This window comes from Canis aureus, chromosome 12 (genome assembly GCF_053574225.1).
Source record: "Canis aureus isolate CA01 chromosome 12, VMU_Caureus_v.1.0, whole genome shotgun sequence".
Taxonomy (NCBI): Eukaryota; Metazoa; Chordata; class Mammalia; order Carnivora; family Canidae; genus Canis; species Canis aureus.
The window spans coordinates 33,733,251-33,749,094 of record NC_135622.1 but is presented as its reverse complement, the minus strand read 5'-3'; the positions used below and the strand labels follow the sequence as shown (position 1 = coordinate 33,749,094).

General features: G+C 43.7%; 1 protein-coding gene and 1 long non-coding RNA gene across 3 annotated transcripts in view; one reads left to right on the top strand and one right to left on the bottom strand.

The window, feature by feature from the left end:
• Window positions 1-1,460, bottom strand: part of SOS1 (SOS Ras/Rac guanine nucleotide exchange factor 1) — a 139,937-nt gene extending 138,477 nt beyond the window's left edge. For both annotated transcript variants that reach the window (XM_077843519.1, XM_077843520.1), the window contains exon 1: window positions 1,275-1,460. In XM_077843519.1, the coding sequence (XP_077699645.1) occupies window positions 1,275-1,361 (87 nt within the window). In that variant the 5' untranslated portion in view covers window positions 1,362-1,460. The remainder of the gene's footprint in view (window positions 1-1,274) is intronic.
• A 3,148-nt stretch (window positions 1,461-4,608) lies between these two features.
• LOC144280952 (uncharacterized) overlaps window positions 4,609-15,844 on the top strand; it is a 65,765-nt gene continuing 54,529 nt past the window's right edge. Inside the window, exon 1 of the long non-coding RNA XR_013349401.1 lies at window positions 4,609-4,719. This is a non-coding gene — a long non-coding RNA (uncharacterized LOC144280952). The remainder of the gene's footprint in view (window positions 4,720-15,844) is intronic.

The following is a 15,844-nucleotide window of genomic DNA, read 5'->3' as shown; positions in this document are numbered from 1 at the left end:
GGATAGCTAATGAATACGGTATATAAGGAATATGGCATCTCTCTGGTTTTCTTAGAAAACAGTATCACAGAGATGCCTATTACTTACTCAGACACTTAAGGAAAAGAGTCAGTAACTTATATCTGAAAAAAATGAGCAAATTCGGCTAACTAAATAGTTTCCACTGTAAGCTTCCAAGGAGCTGTTGGGGGGGCGGGGGGGGGGGAGTGCTGCGTAGGGCAAAAGGGAAAGTAAAAGTTGCTGGCCTTTGGGAAACATCAGGCACTTTTTAAGACACAGTTTTTAAAAGTATAAATGTTTAGAACAAAAGGTACACCACAATCTCAACTCTCAGTAGGAGCAAAAATATTTTTAATAACATAAAAAACATTTTTTGAGCAACAAGAAATTGGGATTAAGCAACACTACTAAAGTAATCTATTTATAGAAAAGGTAAAAGGGAAACAAAAAAACACCGTTTTTATGTTCAAACACATCAGTTTCTGACGCTTTGGTGTTTGTACTAAGTCACAATGTTGCTTTAGAAGCTTTTAAAGTGTAGCAACAATTCCTAAATGTACTAAAACATTTTAAAAGCACAGATCATGGAGTGTACAACTTTAGATAACAATGTGGCAAACGTGAAAAAATACAGAAAGGCTGAAAATCCAAATTAACAAAGCAAGATAGAATGAAGATTCTCGGACGCTGGGGGGGGGGGGTGGGGGGGGTTGGGGAGGGAGTAGCCTGTGCACCCGCCCCTGTTCCCCGGGGCAGTGGGGGAATCCGGGGGAATGAAGGGTGATTACAGAGGGCGAGCGGAGCAGGCCGTGTTCCGGCTGGCAGGCGAGCTCTGCAATTACCCAGAGCCAGCGGTGTGGCTAGAGCGTTCTCGAGCCCACCGAAAACAGCACACTGGACACCTAAAACTGGAGGCTGACAGCAGTTCCCCGGGCAAGACGGACGAGGCGGAAAAGTGGCCTGCTTTGACCTCCGCTGCAAGCTGAGCCTCCCCCAACTCCTGCCTGCGAGTCGGGGGGGCAGGACAGTCACCTCTCCGAGGCTGGATGATTCGGACAAACTCTGCCTGGCTTCCCGAGGCCTTCCCACACACCCGGTGAATGTCAACAGCGAGCCGGCGAGCGTGGGGGAAGCCTCCCAGGCCGGGAAGAAAGACGGCCCAGCGCGCGCCCCGCCTCCCCGGCCCGGCCCTTCCCCGGCCCTTCCCCGGCCGCGGCCCCGCGCCCTCGCAGGGGCTGCGAGCCGGGAAGCAGGGTCCCGCGCGCGCTCCTCACCTTCTTCAGCGCCGGCACCAGCAGCCCCCGCCACTTGGGTGCGTTCTCCTCGCTGAAGAACTCGTACGGCAGCTGCTGCGCCTGCATGGTGCCCCCGGGGCGCCTCTGGGCGGGGAGAGGGGCGGCGGCGGCCGGGCCGGGGAGCCGCGAGAGGGCGAGCTCGCAGCACCCAACAGGCCCGCGGCCCCGCCGGACGGCCCGGCCCCCTCGGGGCGCCGCGCGGCCGGGCTAGCCCCGCAGAGGCGGCTGACGGGCGAGGCCCGCGCCCGGCCAGCCACCCGACACGGGCACCCGCGGCGGACAGCGAACGCAGCCCGGAGGCGGCGGCGGCGGCATCCCGCACCACCGCCCCGGGGCCGGGCCCCCCCGCCCCTCCCCGGCCCGCCGGCGCCGCCCCGGGCTGCCCTCCGCCGCGGCCGCCGCCCGCCGGGGCTACGCTCCCGGGCCCGGCCTGGCCCCGCGGCGCGGCCGGCGGCTGGGGGAGGGCGTGTGGAGGGACACTCCGGCCGCGGCGCCCGCTCCGCGCGGCGGGGACCCCGAAACGCAAGCGGCCCGGGGCGGAGCGGGGCCGGGGCGGAGCGGGGGAGGGGAAAGGCCCGAGGTCGTCGTCGGAGGATCCGGCTGCCCGGAGGTGCCGCCGCCGACGCCGGTGTAGCGCTCCAGCTTCCTACTAGCGAACTGAACCTGCTCGCTACTGAGCATGCGCCGCCCGGCGGGGCCGGTTCGCTCCGGGTTTTCCGGCTCCCCAGCGGAGGAGGAGGGAAGCGCGGGAGGGGGGGCGCCCCCGAGGACTGCAGGGGAGGAGCCAAACGGCCCCGGGGCGTCGAACCCTGGCCTGCGGGGTGGGGTGCGAGCTACCGCGAAGCAACCCCCATTGTGTGCTTGGGTCGCGAGGGCTCCCACCTCTCGGGAGTCCCCGGGCCTTTAGTTTCGGAAAGGGGCGTGTGTGTGTGTGTGTGTGTGTGTGTGTGTGTGTGTGTACTTTGTTCCTGAACATGAAGACCTGCCCAGGGCATGCAATGTATAGTAAACAGACTGGACAAAAGATAGGTGCTTTTCTCACGAAACCTACTGCTCGATATTTGTCGGGTAATAGAAGTGATTGCAGTATTTCCCATACGTCTCCCCCCCGACCTCAAGATTTATCACCAAGAATAAAATGCGTACCTGCGGTGTAGATTTTGCGTGTGCGTTTTGAGTTCAATATGTTCATCTTTCAAAGCCACTTAAATTTGAACGCCTTTGAATAAATTATTTATTTAAGGTGATTCTTAAAGAATCACCTCCGTGGAAACAGACCTCTTTCGCAGCTCCCAGGTCCCAGAACGTGGGGCACTTGGTTTATCTGTTTTGTAATCTCTCCTGGCTCTCTGAACTAGATAGCAAACTCCTGCAAGGCAGATCTTTTGCACCACGGGCTCTACACAGAATAGGCACTTAGTGAATGTTTGGGGAGCGCTAAAGGAGCATTATCTACAAACTGTTCATCTCAGGGATGCAGGTGTTTAACAACGGACTGTGTGGCTGGCCCTCACGGTTTACCATTAAGTGCTTTTTGAGCACAATCTCGTTTAATACTCATAGCAATCCCATTGTATTCATTTCACAGGTGAGGAGACAGTTTAGAGAACTAGCTTTGGTTAAAGTTGATACTGGACACTGCTATTCCAGAGAACAATAAACAGGATCGCATAGATGAAAACGTTAAAGCAGTTATAGTTCCTAATCTCTACAAGACCTCTTTGCCGAACTCTTAGAAAAGCCTTAGGTCTTTCCCTTTTAAAATGTACACGCAATTTGCATTTTAATATCCTTCACATTTTCAAAGTATTCGCAATGGACATTTTGAAAATCATCCATACATCCTGTGGGTAAGATGGAGATAGAGGAATCACAGCTTTTAGAGGAGTTGGGGGCAGGAGAAGGGGGTTTCAGGGGAAAGAAGGGTCTCAGCCAGCCATCTTCAAATATGATATGAAAGGACTAACATGGAAAAAATCATAGGATATGTAATATGGTTTATGTGATTCTAAACAATTGAACTAAGATCAAGCCTCTGGCTCAAATTATTCCTTGGCTTCCCATTGCTCTTAGAATACTTTTTTTTTTTTTTAAAGAGTATTTATTAGAGAGAGCACGTGAGCATGCTCGCGGAGGAGGGGAAGAGGGAGCAGCAGTGAGAATCTAAGCAGACTCCCTGCTAAGCATAGAGCCCCACCCCGGCTCCGCTGTGGGAAGATCACGACCTCGGCCGAGAGTCAGCGGCTGGCTGCTTAACCGAGTGACCCACCCAGGCGCCCCCTCTTAGCATACTTTTCAAAAACTTCTTACCACGACCCGCAAAGTCTGCATCTGGCCCCTGTTTTACATTCTCAACCTTGGCTCACCACACTCCCAAGTCACACTAGCCTTTTGTCTATTCCTAGAAAACACCAAACTCTTTCCTGCTTCAGGAAAGCTCTGTGCTTCCCTCAACCTGTAACTCACTTTGCTTCTAACTCTCCACTTGGCTGGTTACAAACGTTACCACCTCCAAGAGCCCTTCTCCCATCACGCCAAGTTGTTCCCACCTATGTTTTCACCATAAACCTTGCTTATTCCCTTGCTAGCATCATCACAGCCGCTAGAGTGCATTCCAAGAGCTCAACCTCTCTGCTGCATCCTTGCATCCCCACCACCTACAGTCCCTGATACACACAGGGGCTCAACAAATATTTTCAAAGGAACGAGAGTTGGAGGAAACTTCGAGGAAGGCTATCGAATCACAGTCGTCCCAGAAACACAGACGGTCTTCGGGGGCGGGGGGTGGGGGTGGTGCCAATAAAAACCGTACATTCCGGGGTTAATAGGTTAGATCTGGAGTCCCCTACAACCTGGGAGTCTCCGATTTGACTGCAGAGGTAAACAAGCCCTCTTGAAACATGGGTTACAGCCCGGCACGAGCATGCTTAACGGCCAGAGCAGGTTTTCACTAGCTTAGATCTACGTTTTGGCCGCAGCCTGAGAGCAAGCAGCTGGCGGAAGATTGCAGAGGCTCGAGGCTCGACGCTTCTCAGCGGAGCCCCAAGGGGCGTGGTTCTGGGCTCGGCGCCGCTGAGGTCGGAGAGCAACCGAGCCCCTCCGCGCCGTTTGCTTGTGTCTCTTGGCACAAATCAAAACACCTTACGGCCGTGCAGCGGTACAAGACAGCCGCGGGAGACGCGGACAGCGTCTAGTGGAAACGCGAAAACTCCCTGGGGGCGCTCAGCCTTAACGGCCGACGGCCGCCCGCGGCGGCGCAGGCGCAGAGGTTCCGTCCGCGCCCCTCCCCAGCCCTAAAGAGCCTTGAGCCAGAGCGGACGTGACGCACGGGGGCGCGCCCGACAAACTAGCCGAGGCCCGAGTGCGACGCGTCCAGGAGGGCTAGCCGAGTTCCGAGAGTGTCGCGACGGCCCCCGCGCCGCGGGTAAGGGGGCGGGGAGGGAGCTTGGGCCGGCGGCGCGCCCCCTGCAGGCAGCAGTGCTCTTCTCCCTGCGCCGCCTCCCTCCCCCCGCCGCAGCCGCGGGGCTCCCCGCCTGGCTGCGGCGACAGTCATGCTGCTGAAGCGGCCCTCGGGTCCAGTTCCTCCCTGTTCAGGAGCCTTCACTGCTATCCCAGGATAAAGTCCAGAGTCCTTAGCTCGGTATTCATGACCTTGCACAATCAGACCACACTACTTATCTCTCCAGCTCTATCTCACTTAAAGTGGACTACTGTTAACCCATCAGGTTCTGCTTCCTGCCTAGGCTGTTCCGTCCGCGTGGTGAGCCCACAGCAGCCCCCCCCGCCCCGCCAGGGCTTCACCTCATCTCCCTTGTGCGCACTCACCGAGGAACTAACTCTTTTCCACGCTCTTGCGCCCCCTTCTCTCTCAGGTCTTTCCCGACCCCCCCCCCCCCACCCCGCCCCGGGTTCAGGATTCTTACCGTTAAGCTTTAGAGCCCAGTGCGCAGAAGAAACAGCAGTTTCAGCCACCAGCAGAGCCACAGTCCTCTTCCAGCGGCATATCCTCGCTTCGTGTCCCTCCTTAACCCTGTCTCTCTTCCCAACCCCTACTTTTTCAATTCCAGTTCTCCAAATAGTATGTCCCTAAGAGACCACAACAGGGAAAATAGTGACCCAGGAAACCACCGCATACCTACCCTTTATCACTTTTTAGTTACGACTCTGATTTCCTCCATCTGTATCTCTCCGTCAAAGACGGTGGGGAGCAGGGTAGGGACGGTTAGAAGAAAAGATCCAAAAGCTCTCCAAGATAATGTGAGACTGTTCCTGGCCCTTTGTTTTTTAAGAGCCCCCCAGAGTCCAGTTTGCCTTTTTTTTTTTTTTTTGCAAAAGTCTCTTTCAAGTTGTAATGGCACCTCAAACTGATTGCATCCTGATCCCATGCAACTTTAATCAAATTCCCAACAGAGTTTGTCATGAACCTTGATTAACTGATTCTACAATGTATATGGGATAGCAAAACAAAAAAACAAGACAAAACCCTGTTCTATAAAAAGAACAAGGTAGCAAAAATTAAGATATGGAGACTTTATTACAGAGCCAGAGTAATCAAAACAATGTGGTGTCAACACAGGAATAGACAAACAAACCAATGGATCAGGGAAGGACCACATACGTGGACACTTGATTGCAGATGATTAGGGAAGGGATGTACTGCTCAATACGTGGAATATAGGCAATTGATAAATACATACAGAAAAAATGAAATTCTATCCCCAACTCATGTGCTGCACAAAACAGTCCCACTTTGGCAGAAGACTTAAATACTAAAAGTCATAACATTAGAAGAAAATATAGCATGTTTTGATGAGCTCAGAGTAGGAAAAAATTTCTCAAATAAGAGACAAAAAACACAAACCATAAATTTAAAGTTTGACAAATGTGATTTCATTAAAATTAAGAACTTCTCTAAATCCAAACATACTATTAACAAGTGAAAGGACAAAGGGTGCCGGCTGTCTCAGTTGGTGGAGCATGCAATTCTTGACCTCCGGGTTAGGTTATGATTTGGAACCCCACATCAGGTGTAGAGTTTACTTTTAAAAAAAGTGAAAGGTGGGACCCCTGGGTGGCTCAGTGGTTGAGCATCTGCCTTCCACTCAGGGCTCAGGGCGTGATCCTGGAGTCCTGTGATCGAGTCCCACATGGGGCTCCCTGCATGGCCTGCTTCCCCCTCTGCCTGTGTCTCTGCCTCTCATGAATAAACAAATAAAATCTTAAAATAAAATAAAATAATAAAAAAGTGAAAGGATATGCCATTAAATAAGAGAAAGCAGTTAAAAGTCACATAACCAAAAAAGAACTTGTATTCAGAACATGTAGTTTACTTTAGAGGAAATAAGAATGGCTATATGTTCACCTCATTAGTGATCAGGGAAACACAAGTTAAAACCACAGTGAAAAATATTATGTCATACCCATTGAATTGGCAAAAATCTAGAAGCTGAAGAATACTAAGATTTGGCAAGGATGTAAAGCAATGGAGATTCTCATCCACAGCTATGTGAAAATAAATTAGTACACAATTTACAGACAACTATTTCTTAAAAGATAGTTGATAAAAGCATAGATATATTCCCATAGCATATATATTCCAGAAATTGATTGTAATAACAGAAACAGTAGAATGGGTAAACAAATTGTGGAATACTGGCACCTCCAGAACTGTGAGTAATAAATTTCTGTTGTTTGAAAGCCACCCCATGTGGTATTTTGTTATAACAGCCCAAATGAACTAAGGCACACATTGACTTGTTTGTCTTATTATTTTATTTTTTAAAGGATTTTATTATTTGACAGAGAGAAAGAGAGAGAGGGAGATCCAGAGAGCCCAAGCAGGTGAGTGGGGGGAAAGGCAGAGGGAGAAGGAGAAGCAGACTCCTTGCTGAGCAAGGAACCTGTTACAGGGCTCGATCCTAGGACCCTGGGATCATGACCTGAGCCGAAGGCAGACGTTCAACTGACTAGGCCACCCAGATGCCCCTGTCTTATTATTTTGAAATTTAAACACATACACTCTTTTTTTGTATGTACATGTTACAAATACATGCTACACACAGAGGAGGGATGTTGATTATAATGGGTGAATAATGAGAGAGCCGAGTGAATTCATAGACCATTCTGAACAGGACTGTGACAGTCTCAGAAATGCACTTAGGAAGTAAAATCTATTTGCTCCTAACTATAGACCAGAATCTAGAAGTAAGCACAAGTACACAGCACTTTGAAGACAAGCCATCGATATGGACTGCCAGTTTCCCTTCTCTGCTCTTCTCACCAACAAAAGGCTAACATTTCCAAAGCTTCTCAATCTCAGATACTAAAGATTAGAGAGACCACCAAAGACAGAAAATAAGAGCTACTTAGGTCAACGAACTCAGTCCTTTAATGTTCTTTGTTGCCCTAAGCAAATTACTTAAGACCTATATAACCCTGAGATCTTGAACTGAGCCAAAACCAAGAGTAGGGCATTTAACCAAATGAGCCACCCAGGTGTCCCTCAAGGGTTAATTTTTAGAATCATTTGGCATTTTAATTTTCAAATAAGTAGTGTATTCACAGGGGCGCCGGGGTGGCTCGGTAGGTTAAACGTCAGTCTTCACTCAGGTCATGATCCCAGGGTCCCAGGATCGAGTGCCCTTCACCCCTCATTGGGCCCCTCATCCTCCACCTGCTTAGCAGAGCTTCTGCTTCTGCCTCTCCCTCTGCCGCTCCTTGCCACTCATGCTCTCTCTTTCTCTCTCTGTCAGATAAATAAAATCTTTTTTTTTAAAAAAAGGGTAATATATTCGTGTTATTCAAAAAGTATCTTTTTTACCCTGCCCCCAAGCTATAATGCTTCTACCTATTCTTGCTACTAACAGGTAACAATTTTTATTAGTGGCTTATTTATTCTCCATACAAAAACAAGCAGGCACAAATACAATTTTCTAACAGAAAAGTTTCCAAGTTTCCAGTTTCAGAAAATTTCTTATGAAGAAAAAGTTTTATTTCAAAAACTTTTCAGAGAAAAGCTTCAAAACAGCGGAAGGATTCCCATATATCTTTCATGTAGAATCACCAATTTTTTTTGTATATTTTTTTAAGTAGAGTTTGATTTGCCAACATATAGCATAACACCCAGTGCTCATCCCATCAAGTGCCCCCCTCAGTGCCCATCACCCAGTAACCCCAACCCCCCACCCACCTCCCTTTCCACTACCCCAGAGTTAGGAATCTCTCATGTTTTGTCACCCTCACTGATCACTGATATTTTCACTCATTTTCACTGATTTTCTCTCCTTTCCCCTTTATTCCCTTTCATTATGTTTTATATTCCCCGAATGAATGAGACCATATAATGTTTGTCCTTCTCCAATTGACTTATTTCACTCAGCATAATACCCTCCAGTTCCATCCACGTTGAAGCAAATTGTGGGTATTCGTCATTTCTAGTGGCTGAGTAATATTCCATTGTATACATAAACCACATCTTCTTTATCCATTCATCTGTCGATGGACACCGAGGCTCCTTCCACAGTTTGGCCATTGTGGACATTGCTGCTATAAACATTGGGGTGCAGATGTCCCGGCATTTCACTGCATCTGTATCTTTGGGGTAAATCCCCAGCAGTGCAATTGCTGGGTCATAGGGCAGTTTTTAACTCTTTGAGGAACCTCCACACAGTTTTCCAGAGTGGCTGCGCCAGTTCACATTCCCACCAACAGTGCAAGAGGGTTCCCCTTTCTCCACATCCTCTCCAACATTTGTTGTTTCCTGTCTTGTTAATTTTCCCCATTCTCACTGGTGTAAGGTGGTATCTCATTGTGGTTTTGATTTGTATTTCCCTGATGGCAAGTGATGCGGAACATTTTCTCATGTGCTTGTTGGCCATGTCTATGTCTTCTTTGGTGAGATTCACCAAATTTTTAAGACATTGCCACTTTTGCCATATCATTTACTCTCTGTCCTTGTCTCTCCATATGTATATACATACATACATACACATATGTGCACATAATACTTCTTCAGAATTACTTGAGTGCCATTTGCACTCATCATCCCCTTTACCCCAAACATTTCAGTGAGTCAGTGTGCATTTCCCAGAACAAGGATTTTCATTTACATGATCAGAGTAAAATTATTAAATTCAGAAAATTAACATCAATATAATACTACTCTCTAATCTCCAGACCATTTTTCATCGATTGTTCCAACAATGTTCTCTGTAGAGACTGCTTTTCCTGGTCAGGATCATAGACCGCGTTCAGATTTCAAGGCTCCTCAGTCTCCTTTTAATCTGGAACAGTTCCTCAGTCTTTCTTTGTCTTTCCTGGTGTTGGCTTTTAAGATGACAGGCTATTTAGTTACATAATATTCCTCAGTGTGGATTTGTTTGAGGAGCATGTTAAGAGTTAGGTTTTGTCTTTTTGGCAGGGATAGTACATGAATGAGATGTTCTGGGACTGTCACATCAGAGGGCACACGAAGACAGTTTCTTCCATCAGTGGTGATGCTAACTTTGATTACTTGGTTAAGGTGGAGTCAGACAAATTTCTCCAATGTAAAGTTATTTTTAGCTTTTGTGGTTAATTAGTAACTTGTACAAATATATGTTATTTTTTAAAAAAACAGCTTTACTGAAATGTAATTCACATCCTGTACAATTGACCCTTTTAAAGTTTTCAAATCGGGGTGCTGGGTGGCTCAATTCTTGGTCATGGTCTCAGGGTTGTAAGATTGAGTCCCACATTGGGCTCTGTGCTGAGTGGGGAGTCTTGAGATTTTTTTCTCCCCCCCTTCCCTTTTACTCCCCCAACTCCCCACCCGTGCTCTCTCTCTTTCTAAAATAAAGTGTTCAAATCAATGGTTTTTAGTATATTCACAGAGTTGTGCAACCATCATCACAATCAATTTTGGAATATTCTCATCACACTCCCCTCTCAAATAAGCTTCATATCCATTAGAGTCATCACTCGTTTTCCCCCAACCTCCCCCAGCTTCAGGCAACTGCTAACCTACTTCCAGCCTCCATACATAGATTTGGCTATTCCAGAGAGATAAATGGAAACATACAATATGTGGTCTTTGTGACTGGCTTCTTTTTCTTAGTATAATGTCTTTAAGGGTTCCTTCATGTTATGGCATGTATTTCATTAATTTTCTTGTCAAGTAATATTTTGTTGCATGGATATACCACATTTTATTTGTCCATTCATCAGTCGATGAAATTTTGGGTTATTTCCACTTTTTGGGTAGTGAATGCTGTTATGAACATTTATGTATAAGTTTTTATGTAGACATATGTTTTCATTTCTCCTGGGTATGTAAGTAGGTAGTGGAATTGCTGTGGCATATGGTAACCCTACGTTTAATCTTTTGAAGAACTACCAGAACTTTCTCCTAAGTGATCGCATCATTTTACATTTAAATCAGCAATATACGAGGGTTATGATTTGTCTATGTCCTTACCAACGTTTTTTATTGTCTTTTTTTATTATAGCCATCCTAGATAGGTATGAAGTGGTATGTCATTGTGGTTTTGATTTTCATTTCCCTGATGGCTAATGATGCTGAGTATCTTTTCATGTACTTAATGGCCATGCGTATATCTTCTCTGGAGAAATGTCTATTCAGATCTTCTTCTCATTCTTTAATTGGGCCATTTGTCTTTTTATTATTGAATTATAAGAGTTCTCTCTACATTCTGAATACAAGACCCTTACCATATACATGATTTGCAAATATTTTCTCTGATTCTTTGGGTTGTCTTTTTATTTTGTTACTGGCCCTTTGAAGAAAAAAAAAAGTTTTTCATTTAAATCTAATTTATCTACTGTTGTTGTCACTGTGTGTTTGGTGTCATTTCTAAAAAGACTGTGCCTAACCCAGCATCATGAAGAGTTATCTCTATATTTTCACCTAAGAGTTTTGGCACTTCAGCTTTTAGATTTAGGTCTATCATCCATTTTGAGTTCATTTTTGTGTGTGGCATGAAGAAGGGGTCTAATTTCATTCTTTTATAGATGGATAAACAGTTATCCCAGCACCACTTATTGAAAAAACTATTCTTTTCTCATTGAAATGTGTTGATATCCTTATTGAAAATTAATTGGCCATACATGTCAGGGTTTGCTTATGGACACTGAATTCTATTCCATTGATCCATATGTCTATCCTCATGCTAATTGTACACTGTCTTGATTATTGTATTTTGTAATAAATTTTGAAATAAGGAAGGGTGAGGTCTTTAACTCTGTTATTCTTTTTCCAAGATTGTTTTGGCTATTCTTGGTTCCTTGCAATTCTATATGCATTTTATGATCAGCTTGCCAATTTCCACAAAAAAAGGAAGTTTGGATTTCGTTAGGGATTGCATTGAGTCTGTAGATCAATTTGGTTAATAGTGCCATCTTAAACAATATTAACTTTTTTGATTCATGAACATGAAATGTCATTAACACTTGTGCAGATCTTTAATTTCTTTCAATAATGTTTTGTCGTTTTCACAGTGTATGTCTTGCACTTTTTTTGTATTTCTAAGTTCTATTTTATTCTTTTTGATCTTATTATAAATAGCTGTTTTCTTAATATCATTATCAGGTTGTGTATTGGTAGTATATAGAAATAAAATTAATTTTTATGTATTTGTATTTTGCCTTGCAACATTCTAAACTCATTTATTAGGTCTAAAAATATGTATTATTACATTCCTGTTTTATTAACAAATTGTAACAAACAGTGTTTTAAATGTTTTTGCTACCCTTAATAGTTTATCTTAACCATGTCTCCAAATCCATATATAAAGAGAATTCTCATGTTTCTGTAGTTACGTAGAATTCTATTACCTAAATATACAATAATTTATTTTACCAGTCCCCTTTTGAGGGACATTTGGTTTTTTCCTAATCTTTGATTACAAACAGCACTGCAACAAGTAAAATTATTTTGCTTGTATTCAAGTATATCTGAGGATAAATTCCCTGAAGAGGGATTGCTGGGTCCATGAAAAGTACATTTGCAATTTTGATAAATATAGACAAACTAGTGGGCTAATTATTTAATGTTCATAATGTATTTTAGGGTGCTCATTAGGAGTGGTATAGTAATATTAAGCCAAGACAAAAACATCTTAGTTACCTAATAGTGACTATTCATATTATATTAGTATCTCTAAGGACTTTAAGATAGTATTCTTGAAGTGGTAATACCTCCCGAATGATATATAGGACAAATTATCATTTTTAATACTATTGTCTTATTCTGTATTCATTCTATAAAGCATGTAGCTTAATTTCAGCAGATAAATTTATACCACGATACATCTGCTGTCAATTCTTTCTCCCTCTGTCTGTCTCTTTTTTTTTTAAGTAAACTCTACCCCCAAATGGAGTTGGGACTCATACTCCGGAGATTAAGAGTCATGTGTTCTACTGACTGAGCCAGCCAGGAGCCCTGCTGTCAATTCTTTGGATATCAGGGCTGTTACCCCATTGAGAGATAAAATGATCTGCCAAACTAGTGGAGTTACACTAGACTGTATTAGCTAAGTGACGTACAAAATGGCTATTTTTTCCCAAGTATATAAATAAATAAATGATAGAGCCAGTCAAGCCAATTGATGAGTTGTCATTTCTTAAAAAAACTGATGTTGTTTATAGGTTTTACATCCTCATCATTTTTTTTTAAATAGGAAATTGTAAAGAAGCAGCACATAATTTGTTTTGTCTGTAACACTGATGCTAACTTGTGGCAGACATGGAGATGCTGTGTAGCCCAGATATCTCTTTAAGAAAGGACTCAATTTGTCTTGACTCTTCATACGTTTGAAATTTAATTTAGAAAAACCAAAGCGCTACAGAACTATTTAAATAAAAGCACGTATCTTCCATTTGCAAAAAAAAAAAAAAAAAAAAAGAAAGGACTCAATTGCCCAACTTCAAGGATTATGCAGTGAGCTGACAGCCTCCAGCTGTTAACCCCTTCACGTCTCCTTCAGCTTTTGAGCCAAGGCCATACTCTTCTTGAGGTGGCCTCAATTGATGACTCAGCAAGATGGTAGAACAAAAGACTGGCCATTTCCACCCATTGCAGGACTCCTCTACTGGGCAAGCTTTGCTCTGGAACTCCCCACTGGGATGGGAGAGTCATTGCAGATCTGCATTGTGGTCTTCTGGCTCCTCTGCCTGGTCTTGCTTCCTCCTTTCTCCCTTCATGGACATTAACTTCTCAGTAAGCCTTTTGCACTCTTAGCTTCATCTCAGTTGGGTCTTCCCAGCAGACCCAACTAATACTTTTGTGTATAAATACTGTTTACAGGATATCAACCGATGTTTTTAATCATGATGCATCCATATAAGCACCTTAAATTCATTGATTATAGAAATACATCCATAATTTCCTAAACTGATCCCTTTCTCATGATATGCACAGAAATTGATATAGCTCTACATCTCTCAGTAAAGAGATTGCAGTTTACCCTAATTTTGGTTATGTTCCTTAAACAGAGTTTAGTTAGAATAAATATGGCTAAAGCATTCAAACTTCATCAGATCTATTCTTCTTTAACTGCTTTGGACAGAGACAATCTCTTTTTTGGGGAGTGGTGGTGGTCAATAAACTACCAGCAGTTCTAAAAGAAGACAGAGAGAGAAAAGTAATACAAAAACAAATAGCACATCCCATCATCCCTTGTGCAACAGCACATTTCCCCAAATCTTTGAAAATTACTTATACATGCGTGGCTTATGAAGAGAATGCCAGAAACATAGTTTCATAAGGATTATATTAAACTTTTCTTGTCCCTGAGGCAGAAGCATTACTGCTTCAGAACTGATTTCCTCTTAACCTCCTCTGCCTAGAAATGAAAAAGTTTGCCTTGATTTATGGGGTGTCTAGTTTTTGTTTTCTTAATTCTAACATAGAAGTTAAAACAAAAACAACAAAGCCTGAGGATGGAAAACAACACCAACAGCTATAGAAGAATTTATTTATTTTTTAAGAATTGAATTTTTTAAAAAAGATTTTATTTATTTTAGAGAGAGAGAAAGTTAGTGAGAGGGCGGAGCAGACAGAGAGGGGGAGGGACCAGCAGACTCCATGCTCAGTGCAGAGCCCAATGCAGGGCTCCATCTCACCCTCCTGAGATGATGACATGAGCTGAAATCAAGAGTCAGTCACCCAACTGACTGGGTCACCCAGGTGCTTCAAGAATTGAATTTTAATTTTCTCAGCTGATCAGGCAAAAATAGATTATCTTCTTACTGAAGCCAGTGGGACCAGTTCTCACAAAATATTTTGTTACGATATCCCTTTCTGTTGTTTATTGATTTTAGGTAGGAGAAGCAGAGGGAGAAAGACTTGAGATGGAATCTATGTGCCTATTAGGTTAAGCACATCTCTTGTAAGTTTATTCCTAGTTCTTGTTAACTTTTGTTGTCATTTGGAATGGAATTTTGAAATTACATTTCTACCCAATCTTTTTTTTTTTTTAATCTAACCATTGCTTTCATATAATTATCTTAACTCTGGCTACTTTATGAAGTTTTTCATTCACACCAACAGTTTTCTTTTTAAAATAGTGTTTTTGATTCCCTATGTTTATGATCATTTTCTGTGCAAACCTTGACAATTTTGCCTTCAGCCTTTTCATAAGGAGGGAGGGAGGAGCAAGACCTGGACCCTATAACCACTCTCCACTCTGCCTTGACCAAAATTGAAAATGCTGCCACTACTGATGCTGAAAGCTGCTGAATCAAAAAGTCATCTGCCAAATTAATAAGCTACTGCTACTGTGGCTAGCTCCAGAACCAGGCCACCTCTGCCGCGGTCTACACCAGCAATGCAGATGCTCTGCACACTGCCTCTCCACAGATGACTTGGTTTCAGATTAAAATCTCACATGCATGCTTCTGTTTGATGGGACATCTTGAGCCTTAGCCACAAAGAGAGCCTGGGATAGAGTTTTTTAGCTTCCATCTGTGCATTCATTATAAAGCATGCCAATTTGCAATAAGGCCATAGTATTCCTTAGCATGTTTCCTTATATTTCTTATTTTTATTGTGATTAAATATATATACCATAAAACTTACCATTTTAAGTGTATGGTTCAATAGTGTTGAGTATATTCACGTTTTTGTGCAATTTCCAAAACCCTTTTCATCTTGCAAAACTGAAACCCTGTACCCATTAAACAACAATTCTCCATTTCCTCCTTCTACTTTCTGTTTCTATGAGTCCACCATTCTACTTTCTGTTTCTATGAGTCCAACTTCTTTAGGTACCTCATTTAAGTGGAATCATATTTGTCTTTTTTGTGACTGTCTTGTTTCACTTAGCATAATGCCCTCAAGTTGCATCCATGTTGTATCATGTGTCAGAATTCCTTCCTTTTTAAGGCTGAATAATCTTCCATTGTATGGATATACCACATTTTGTTTATTAATTCATCTGTCAATGGACACTGAGATTCCTTGCACCTCTTGGCTGTTGTGAATAATGCCACTAAGAACATGGTTGTACAAATATCTTTTTGAAGTCCTGCTTTTAATGCATACCCATTTCTTT